This window comes from Choloepus didactylus, chromosome 3, assembly GCF_015220235.1.
Source record: "Choloepus didactylus isolate mChoDid1 chromosome 3, mChoDid1.pri, whole genome shotgun sequence".
Lineage (NCBI taxonomy): Eukaryota > Metazoa > Chordata > Mammalia > Pilosa > Megalonychidae > Choloepus > Choloepus didactylus.
The window spans coordinates 169,411,114-169,423,200 of record NC_051309.1 but is presented as its reverse complement, the minus strand read 5'-3'; the positions used below and the strand labels follow the sequence as shown (position 1 = coordinate 169,423,200).

General features: G+C 35.3%; 1 protein-coding gene across 5 annotated transcripts in view; it reads left to right on the top strand.

Annotated features, from left to right (window-relative positions):
* The first annotated feature begins 466 nt into the window (after nt 1–466).
* The window catches only part of CTSO (cathepsin O), a 49,212-nt gene continuing 37,591 nt past the window's right edge, over nt 467–12,087 (top strand). For all 5 annotated transcript variants that reach the window (XM_037830889.1, XM_037830887.1, XM_037830884.1 and 2 more), the window contains exons 1-2: nt 467–753; nt 11,936–12,044. In XM_037830889.1, coding sequence (XP_037686817.1) covers nt 619–753; nt 11,936–12,044 — 244 coding nt within the window. In that variant the 5' untranslated portion in view covers nt 467–618. The remainder of the gene's footprint in view (nt 754–11,935; nt 12,045–12,087) is intronic.

Below are 12,087 nucleotides of genomic sequence, written 5' to 3'. Positions count from 1 at the left end.
AAAGAAGCTTAGAGAGGTTTTGAATCAGGCATAATATGATAAATCAATAAACTGTGCATTAATTTCACAGCTGTAAATTAGCGTAATATTTATAAACATCTGCTGAATGAATGTGTAAATTCGCATTGATTCAGGTCCGAATGTGTCAGACCATAGCAGCAAGAACAGGATTAAAGTCAAGTTAAATTCAACTATTGTCTGAATCTTTCCTTTTGAGATAAAATAAAGAAAAGTAAAGGACTTAACCCGGAAGCGCAGGCCCAAAGAAATAGTCAAATACCCTGACATTTTCTTCATTATATAATAGCTAGATGGCAGAAATCAAACTTTTCACACAATAATTTGCATTTGCGCTACTGTATAAAAAATGACTTTCAGACTTTTCTTTAATGAATGGGAGACTGAACCCGAGAGCATATGGTCACGTGTCTGATACTTGAAGAAAAGCAGCGAGAACCCAAGTTTCCTGTGCAACGGGGATTTTAACTAAAATCAGTCTCCAGGACCCTGCACCCCCAACTCCACTCCTCCCGCCCTCCAAGCCCCGGTAAGGGGAGGAGCCGAAAACTGGAAAGAGAAAACGGTCCCCGGCTGTCGACTGAGGGTCTCCGCGCAGGGATGGAGCTGAGAGCGCTGCAGTGGCTCTGGCTGCTCTGCGGCGGCTGTTGCTGCTTCGGCCGCGGCGCAGGCCCCGGCTCCACGTTTCCCCGGACCCGGCCTCGGAGCCGCGAGCGAGAGGCAGCCGCCTTCCGGGTACAGAGCGCGCGCCTCCTTCTTTCTCTTTCCTTCTCTCCTCTTCCTGTCCCGCTTCGGGGCTGGGGAAGAGAGGCCACTGGGAGCTGACACTCCTGGCGGTCACCTGGTCCGCAGCTCTGTGATGCATCTGCGGCTTCCGAGCTGGGTTTACGCAAGCGATCTTCTCTCTCTCTGTTCCCTCTGTGCCAGTGCGTCACCCTCTGCCATGGCTTTCGCGACGAGTAGATTTGATTTTACTGGAATGGTTTGTCGCTGTGGATTTATACGATGTGTCCAAAGTGATTTTTAAAAAATGATTCCAAAGTATACATGTCTGGAATTAGCACACCCCATTTAGCAGTCTATTTGACTATTCTCAACCCTTTCCAAAAGCTGTTGTATTTCACATTTACAAGAACCAGAAATACGGTGCTGCCTGTTGGAGGAAGAAATTTGTCATTTCTCTTCCGGAAGGCGGCGCTGTTAACCTCATTCTGTGATCAGAGGTTTATAAACAAAGAGCTTGCATTTAGCCATCTCTGAGAATCTGTGCTGGACTGGGGCTCTTTGAACCAATGCACCACCTTAAAAATTCTTCCTGATTTGATGGCGATTGATTTAAGGAAAAGGGAAGCATCTAATTTTCTCTTAAGATTATTTGGAAAAGAATCCATAATAATACTTACATTTTGCCCTAGTAAACCAGCAATAAACCCTGAAAGCACCAGATAATAGAGTGTGTGTAAGTAAAGTTTTTCCTGAGACCGAGGATAGAGATACAGAATTTGCCTCACTGTGTTCAATACATTTGATCCTATTTAACAATTTTTTTAAAAAATATATCATGAAAGACATTATCATGACTTAATTTAATATAAAGGAAAACTCATTCTTTATGAAAAACAAATATGAAGTTAGTAATATTGCTGATTAGAATTGTGTTTATTATTTTTCTGATATTTTCTTGGGATTTCTCATGAGCTTCTATGGCTGTGCTCTTCTCTCCTCCTCTCTGCCCTGAAAGGCTCCAAATGTTTGGAAGATCCCAGCCTTGGCTGATTCTCTCCACTATTATTTTTTGCTCCCACCAAGATGTGTACATTTATCTCCCATTTATTGCTCTTGGAGCTCAGTTCTGGTTTTCAAAACCAGAAGCACTCTTCCATCACTTGAAACAAAGCTTCTGTCAGGTTTTCTAACCCTGTCCTAACCTTGGTTGTATATCCTGAACTAAAACGCTTGAGGAGAAAATGGTCAGTCTCATCTTTATTAATAAATTTAGTCCTTGGCTAAATAGCCAAATAAATAAATGTACTGCCATGCTCCTCAAAAATATCATATCTAAGGATTGGAGGCTCAGGGAGGCTGAGTAAAATATATACAGTATTTATATCTATATCTATATAAATGTATATAATTTATAAATAATATATTATTTACTATATACACATATTATTTGTACATTTACTCGTATTGGTCCAGTGAAAAGCCCATACCCGGGAGATGAATGTGTGTAAAATACAGCTCTTCTCAGGAGAAATACAAAGATCTAGCCTGGGAGATGAAAAGTTGTGATTTGAGGAGAGCAGGGTTAGAAAGAATCTTAGAACATCTTAAAAACCTTGGATTGAGAAAGAATGAAAATATTTTCAAAGCAATTGCTGCTGGGAAGAATTTACTACACGAGGTGGATTTAGGCTGCAAAACACAGTTGTTGGCAACTGTGAGCACTTTAGGGTTTGAATCTGGATTGCAGTTTGGACCTGGGTCAGAGAGCTGGACATGGGAAATGGCAGAAAGGGCCTGGCTTAAGAAAAATACTTGTGGCAATTAAAATTATGTGATGAATTAAAATATGTGGCAACCAAAAATCAGTATAATTCTAGAAAACTTAATCTGTTTAAAATTATGTCAAACTAAAAGAACTGATTTGAGACTCCCCACTGTATCTGTTTATCAGATTGATTACATACAGAATCCAGAAAATTATCTCATTCCATAAATGAAGGTAAAGATAAAATAAAAATAAAATAAAGTTTAAAAAATTAAAATATTGTCATAAAGCACACTGTGCTGTGCTAGAGAGAACCTGTAGACTATAGCCTGAAAAGGAGGCAAATATTGATGTCACCCCAAGATTTCAGGCTACCACCAGGGCAGAAGGCCTTCCATGTGAAGAACAGCAAAAATATACTAGTCACCTAGAGTACAAATCCAGATACTTTGGCCTGGGGTATCCTGGTTGCCAAGGAAGACAACACACACAAGCACTGGTTGGAACAACGCTTTACTCAGAGAAGAGCGCATTTAGAGGGGCTGTACAAAAAAATGGTCTTTACAAAATGCATTTTGCTTTCTCTAATAATTTCAATAAAAAATTTATCCTTCTCCCATCAGTGCATGGGATTCATCACAGGGAATTTATAGACCATTGCAGATCTTTGTAAGTGCAAACTAAAACAGCACTAATAAAAAAAAAGCCTAGATGCCAGTGGGAAAAATATATCAAAGTTTCACTGCCTCCTCAGTTAATAAAATAGACATGAGGTCCCCGGAAGTTTATATTCCTTCTACAGATTTCCTTTGGGCTGAATAGCCAGACCCTTCCACCAAATAAGTACTAGTTCTGTGACCTTAGGCAAAACTTATCTGTGCTTCTGTTTATTTATTCATGTGTGAAATGGGAGTAATTTTAGCACTTCCCTCACACAAGGCTAAGTTAATTAATATAAAGCTCTTAGAATAAATATTCACTTTCAATTCAACAGTCTGTTCAATCTTATGTATTCTGTGTACCCAAAGGGTGAGATTTTTATTTTTAGAGACTTGAAAGCACAGTTTTATTTGAAAGGATTTGCTTCCTCCTTTAGAAAAAAATTGATTAGATTCTAGAAGACAATTTAATCTCATTTAGTGGCAGCATATGAGAAAATTTTCACTTATTTTTCTCCACCAAGGATTAATAGCAAATAGCTCCCATTGTTCTACTCTTAAATCTTGTTGAAAATGACCATTTCCCTCCCAACATCCTGTAAGTTGAGTACTTCTGAGACTGTTGTTACCTATAAGTGGAAAGTTAAGGAGTGAAGGTTAATATGCTTGAAATGGAAGGAGGAACTCTCTGGTCCTAAAGGAAGAATGTTCATTTCTGAAGAACTTGAGAATTCCAGTCTAATCTCCCCATGACACTGGCTCTGGTCTCTTATCAATAGGGTTCTCTTTTATTAATAAATTAAAACATTCCTTTCTGTTCTTGTTTTGAGTGAACATTGTCCTACTTTCCCATTATGGGTTGGTGAGAACTGCAGAGTGTTAATGAAATATCCTGGTCGTGTTGAAATATGTTATTGCCACAAACACACACACACACACACACACACACACACACACACACACAACAAACCAAAAAATCTTTGTTGAAGTGCTTCCAGCTATTAGAAGGTTGGCTGCTAGACTTCATAATAAAGGTCACTTTAGAGTCAGGGTCCTAAGGAATAATGTTGATAAGAAAGATTTAGGACACATGCTATCTGTTAATGTCCCAGAACTCTATTTCCTCTAGTTTTATAATTATAGGATAATTGCTCAAATTCCTATGGCCCTGGGTCCTTCTGGCCAGGAATCTGGTATCTCCTACCATAAATCATTCAGTGAAACACATTGAATTAAAAACAAGCAACACAAAAAAAAATGTGAAGATTATTTATCACATCTGTTCAAAGCCTGTTCTAAATTATCAATTCTAAACATCCCATGTATAATCCACTGGATTTTCAAACTTCTGTACCTTTCAAAACTCCTAATGATGAGTTTCCTGTATGTTCCTCAATACTTGTATCTTTTGCCTCATAAATGAAATTAAGGTTCAGCTTTTTCACTTTAATATTTTATATGGCTTTAGGAACAGTTACTTTGCAGTTGATCACCATTATATCTTCAGTTGCCCTATATTAAGAACATATTTTAAGTGATCCTTTGAGGAGCAGCAGGAGCTAAACATAGATTTGTAGTTTGTGATGCTTCTGTGAAATCTGCTCTAAAAAAGAATCAAGGTAGATGAGAAAAGTTTCTTAAAAGAACAGATAGTTAACATGAAATATAATACCGGACTTTTTAAAATTTCAATGAGGTGAAACCACTGTTAGATGCACTGGATGTGTTTCTTTTTGATATAGCATAGTAGAATAAACATTCTTAGATATGATAATAATATTACTTTACAATGAAAGCAGTAAATTGTTTTCAATAGACAAATGGTTCCTATTTCTAATTCTATCAAAAAGATTTCCTACACATTAACCTAATTGAACCTGAAAGCATGGCTTTCAAATGACATTTTCTCTTCTCCAAAGGATATATGTTTGTTTGAAAGGGAGGATAAAGTAAGAAACAGAGTATATTAATTTAGCATTTATTCTTCCTGACACTCTATTATGTGTTTTTCAAACATTGTCTTATCTAATCCTTGTATTCTGCCAGGTTGGCATTACCCCAGTGAAGAAAAATAAAGCTCATAGAGGTTGAACTTATAGCCAAAGATCACACAGTGACGGTGTGTCAGTTTATGTGGTCAGTATGCTGCCAAGATGAGAAGACACTAGGGAAGTTCATTCCTAAGTGTCGTGCACGGGTGTGTGATGTGTAAAAAGAAGTGTAGATATGTAAGAAGATGTCATGTAACAAGATGTGCATGTAAGAAGATGTCATGTAACAAGATGTGCGTGTTCAGAAGCCTCCAAGGAGGTACCCAAACCAAGTAACTGTTATTGAAATCATCATTGAATATTAGGGTCATGAATATTTAAATAAATCAATATTATATTAATTTCTTTCAATATTAAGTTGTTGTTGTTGTTATGCCTACTTTGAAACCAAAATGACTAAAATTCAGATGATGAAGTGAAATTTTTAAGGCTGTGGAAAATTAAGAGAAGTACTTTGGAACTTATGAAGCACAAGATGATGTATAGATTTGTTTATGCCTAGGCATTTTGGCTTTAATCTGACATTTACCAAGTTAAAAAGGCAATTTTTTCCTCATAGACCACAGCAATGATCTAACAAGATATACTTACATTCTCTAGCCAACTGTGAGGAAAGAGTGTGGCTAAACTACTGCCTCCTCTCCCAGCCACATATATGCCTGCACCCACACACACGTATCCACCGAATGCTTGTCGTCAGATCATTGCCCACACTAATGCTTCTACCATAAATTCCTAGAATTTAGAATTTATGGGTTAAAGACCTAGTGTAATTTTATGACTCTCAAAAAGATACCGGTTTACACCACATACAAGCATAGGCATACCTTGGAGATAGTCCGGGTTCGGTACCAGACTGTGCAATAAAGCAAATACTGCGATCAAGTGAGCCAAACGAAGTTTTCTGTTTCCCAGTGCATATAAAAATTACGTTTACACTATACAGTACTCTATTAAGTGTCCAATAGCATTATGTCTAAAGAAAACAATGTACATACTTTAATTTAAAATACCTTACTGGTAAAAAAGCTAACCATCATCTGAGACTTCAGTGAGTTGTAATCTTTTGATGGTAGAAGGACTTGCCTGGATGTTGATGGCTGCAGACTAGTCAGGGTGGTGGTTGCCAAAGGTTGGTGTGGCTGTGGCCATTTCTTAAAATAAGACAATGATGTTTGCTGCATCGATTGACTTTTCCTTTCACAAAAGATTTCTCTATAGCATGCGATGCCGTTTGACAACATTTTACTCAGAGTAAAACTTCTTTCATGATTGGAGTCAATCCTTTCAAATCCTGTCACTGCTTTATTAGCTAAGTTTATGTAATATTCTAAATTCTTTGTTGTCATTTCAACAATGTTCACAACATCTGCACCAGGAGTAGATTCCATCTCAAGGAAACCACTTTGCTCTTCCCTAAGAAGCAACTCCTCATTCCTTCAAGTTTTATCATGAAATTGTACCAATTTAGTCACATTTTCAGATTCCACTTCTAATTCTAGTTTTCTTGCTATTTCCACCACACCTACAGGTACTTCCTCCTCTGAAGTCTTGAGCCCCTCAAAGTCATCCATGAGGATGGGAATCAACATCTTCCAAACTCCTGTTAATGTTGTTATTTTGACTTCTTCCCTTAGGCCGTGAATGTTCTTAATAACATCTAGAATGGTGAATCCTTTCCGGAAGGTTTTCAATAAACTTTCCCCAGATCCACTAGAGGAAGCACAACGTATGGAAGCTATAGCCTTATGAAGACTCTTCCTTTCCCTTGAACACGTAGAGGTCATTGTAGGGTTGATAATTGGCCTAATTCCTATGCTGTGTCTCAGAGAATATGGAAGCCTGAGGAGAGGAAGAGAGAGGAGGAATGGCCAATTGGTGGAGCAGTCAGAACACACACATTTATTGATTAAGTTTGCTGTCTCATATGGGTGCAGTTCACGGTGCCCCAAAACAATTAAAATAATATCAAATATCGCTATTCACAGATCACCATAACAGATACAATAATAATGAAAAAGCTTGAAATATTGTGAGAATTACTAAACTGTGACACAGTGACACGAAGTGAGCATATGCTGTTGGAAAAATGGCACTGATAGACCTGCTCAAGGCCGAGTTGTCACAAACCTTCAATTTGTAAAAACACAGTTATCTGTGAAGTGCAAGAAAGCAAAACACAGTAAAACAAAGTCTGTCTATGTGTGTGTGTGTGAGTGGTGTGTGTGTGTGATGTGTATGTTCCTACTTTCCACTGTGCTCTTAAAGAATGAGAAATAATGTACACATTCCTTAGGCATAAATTAGATGTCATTGTTATTTCACTTATCATCACTTTAATACTGAAGTTGAAGATACTTTAAGTGTTTATCAGTCATTTGTTTTTTTACTCTTGAGAACATACTAATTACTTTTGATGATTTCTAATGAGATTTCATTTTTTTTCTCATTAATTTGGAGGAGTCCTTGAATAATAACTTTATTAACCAAGTAGTTTTTCTGGATTTTGTTTGTCTTTCAATTTTATGGGTTTTTTTTTTGTGATATACTGAAGGTTGTTTTTTTTTTTTCACAGATTTGATAGATTTGTTTTTACTTACTTTGGTATCAAACTTTAATGGTCCTTGCCTGATAAAAGATTTGTAAATGTTCATCTGCAGTCTATTTTAGTGATTTTATGGTTTCATACTTATAATGTTGCAGTAAAGAATCAAATACTAAATAGAGTGCATTAGGAAATAACCAATAAGTACTTGATAAGTGTTTATTGCTTGATAGTTTTATAATGCAATAGAGGATCCATGTCACACATAATATATGTAGTCATTGAATTGCATTTTCACTATGGAATTTCATTATATTAAAAGATAGTTTAAAATATAGAATCTGGATTTAAAATATTAAAATTCAAAAGCAGAAAAGAAAAAAAGTTACTGCATCTAGGACTTAAAAATGCATACATTAAAATATTATTCCTTTTGCCTAACTGGAAAACTTGTTTTCCTTTTTTGTTTATTGTGATAGTATTTACATGTAGTAAAATTTATTAATTTTAAGTGTACATTTGGATACATTTTCTTCTATCATGTAGTCACATCTATAATTGAGATATAGTACATTCCCTCATCCTAAAAAGTTTCTTATAATATTTTACTATTTACATTTCTTACAACATTTAACCTTCCCCTGACTGACTTCAGACAACCACCTATCTCCTATCACTGTAATTTTGCTTTCTCTAGAATTTCATGTAAATGGAATCAGAGTATACAGTTATTTGTATTTGACTTTCTTCATATAACATAATATTTTTTAGATTCATTCATGTTTTTAGGTTTATTAATATTTTGCTCCTTTTTATTGCTGTGCATTATTACACAGCATTAATGGTATGGATATACCATAACTTATTTATAAACCAGTTGATTGACTAGCTTCCAGTTTTTGGCTTTTGTGAAAAATGCAGTTAAGAATATTCATTTGCATGTTTTTGTTTGAACTTATGTTTTCATTTCTCTTGGACAAATACCTACAAATAAAATTGCTTCTTCGTATGGTAAATGTATGTTTAGCTATATAAAGAATTATCATACTGTTTTCCAAAATGGCTGTACCATTTTGTTTGTATTCCTAGCAGCAATGTATGAGATTTCCAATTTTTCTATATATTTACCAACATTTAGTATTTTCAGTCTCTTTGACTTTATATATTCTAGTGTGTATCAAGTGGTTTCTCATTGTTATTTTAATTTTCATTTTTTGTATGACTACTTGTGTCAAGTGTGTATATATATGTACTCATTAGACATACATATATTTTCTTTTTAATGTTCAAAGTTTTTGCCTGCTTTATTATGGATTAGTTTTCTTCTTATGAATCAGTTGTAAGAGTTCTTGTGGGCTTGAATTTTTTTTCTCCCAGTTTGTGGCTTGCTTTTTGTTTTCTTAACAAGATCTTTCAATGAGGAAAAGTTTTTAAAGTTGATGAAAGGCAGTTTATTTATTTTTTTTAGATTGTGCTTTTTGTGTACAGTTTAAAAAATCTTTGTCTGACCCAGTGTCACAAAAATTTTATCCTGTTTTTTTTTTCCCACAAGTTTGATAGTTTTATATTTTAAATTTAGGTCAGTGATTCAATTTGAGTTAATTTTTGCTTATAATGGGAGGTGTGGTCGAGTTTCATTTTTTATCCATATGGATATCTAGTCAATCCACCATCATTTCTTACACTTTCTCTATTTAGTTGCCTTTGCATTTTTATCAGAAATCATTAGCCATTTATAGCTTTCGTAGTAAGTCTTGAAATCAGATGATATAAGTCCTCCAACTCCAACTTTATCCTTTTCCATCTCAGCTCTTTTAGGTACTTTGCCTTTCAATATCAAATTTTGAAATGAACTTGTCAGTTTCTTCAAAAATATTTATTAGGGTTTTGATTGGAATTGCATTGAATCTGTAGATCAACTGGTGAAGATTGCCATCATAACAATATTATGTCTTCCAAACCATTAGCATGGTATATCTCACCATCAATTTAGATAGCCCTTAATTTTCCTTCATAATATTGTATAGATTTCAATGTATAGGTCCTGCACATCTTATGTTAAATTTATTCCCAAGTATTTTTCATGTTTTAGGGGAATATTTTTAATTTAGTTTTCTAATTTTGTTGCTAATGAAAACATACAATCAGTTGTTTATATTGATCTTGTAGATTCCTGGCTGTCATTGGAGTCTCATGTCTCCCCAGACTTAGTGCTCATTCATTGGCTAAGGGCAGCCTTTGAGGACCAAGGCTTTGGTGTAATGTAATCACAGCAATTCAGCACGCAGCAATTAAGCTACCTGTAGCTGAAGGTCTGTAAGGTGCATTTTCGTGTTAGCCACATACTCTCTGGTATATTCTTAAAGCTCCACATTCTCAGTGCCTTCCCTGATTACTGCAGCTCACAAAGATGATCAGTCAGTATTTACTGAATGAGTTAATCCTCTGAATTTCTCAGCAGTTAACTGTCTCTGGCTTATATTTGTTACCTATTTCAGTTCCCTATATTTATGCATCTTCTCTCCAGATTACTTTGAAATCCCTGTATATTAGGTTTCTCCAGAGAGGTAAGCCAGCAGAGTATGTGTGTGTATGTGTGTATGTAAAGAGATTTATTTTAAGAAATTGGTTTCTGTAATTATGTGGATGGGGGACTAGCAAACAAATTCTGTAGGGCAGGCAGAATTTTGTTGGGCAGGAAAATTCTGTTAAGAGTGATGTTGAAGTCTTGAGTCTGAATTCCTTAGGGAAAGCTGCCAGGATGGAAATTACAGTGAGAACTGATGTTGAAGTCTTAGGTCCAAAACCAATGGGGGAGGCCTGCAGAATTTCTTCTTTCCTCTGGAATTCTCAGTTCTTTGCTTTTAAAATCCCCAACTTTTAAGATCTTTTTAAGATTAGGTAAGGCCCACCCATATTATGCAGTGTAATCTCTTTTACTTAAAGTCAACTTATTTTATAATGCTAATCCTAGCTACAAAATATCTCTACAGCAACAACTAGGCCATTGTTTGGCCAAACAACTGGATGCCATAACCTAGCCAAGTTGACACATGAAATTAACCATCACACCCTGCTTCAGCAAAATTATCTTTTAAATGCTTAGAAGCCAATAACTGTTTACCAATACACTGATTAGTAATCCTTCCCGGCGTATTTAATAAGGAATAAATAAGATTGTGATCATTCCCAGCAATAATTTGCTTAAAAATAAACACTGTAGAACTCTTTAGAGCATGAAATATGTAAAATATCATTTTTTAATCAACAAAAATATTTCTTGAGCATCTATTATGTCCCAGTCATGGGCTCAGTATGGGAAACACAGTGATGAAAAAGACAGACCTTAGGCTTTGCTCCCATCTTGCTTACAGGTTTGTGAAGCAGACGCAAAATAAACATGTAATTACACCAACAAATACACAAGAGCTAGAGTTGGAAAATTATTAAATGAGAGTCCCCTGAAATTTTATTTATCCTACACAATTGGTTAGTATTAGGAAATTGAAGTAAGTAAGCCTGAGATTAATGATCTCAAAATCCAAAACTGAGGGATTTTTAAGTAATGGCCATATTTTCCCTTCATGTATGAAAATCAGTGTATCTTCCTGGACTGTTTGCAGGATTGCGTCTCTTTCACAAAGCCATTTTACTCTGAATGAGACGAAGAAGCCTGTACAACTCAAACAGAATCAGATTCATTTATTCATCTATTTATTCATACCATCTTTTCATTCCTTGTTACTTCGTGCTGAGAAATACGAAGATGAAAAGGATGCAATTTTTATGTTCATAATTGTTTCACAAAATGAATGCCTATAGGTGATAATTTGCCACTAGTATTGAGCATTTCTTTTGCAATTTATTTTATTTTTTCCACTAGATCAACATTTCAACATATATTTAGTGGTGCCAATATGCTTGTTAAAGAGGTTTGGGGAATGAATAAGAAATACTTTTCCCAGCCTCAAAAAAAAAAAAAAAAGTGAGATCAGAGAGTAGTTCTAATACAAAAGGTTTATAAATCTGATATGAATCTATTATAAAAACTCATTGTGATTTGCAGGAAATAAATCTTACACCTGAAAAATAATTTCCAAGTTAATTATATGCAAATCACCTTGGAAAGTTAGCATGTTCCATATAAATTACCGTTTTTTTTTTCTTTCAGGAAAGCCTTAAACGACATCAACACTTGAATTCTTTATTTCCATATGAAAACTCCACTGCCTTCTATGGAATAAATCAGTTTTCTTACTTGTTTCCTGAAGAGTTTAAAGGTATGGTCTGATTATGCTATTAGTTGATTATTTCCTTTTAACT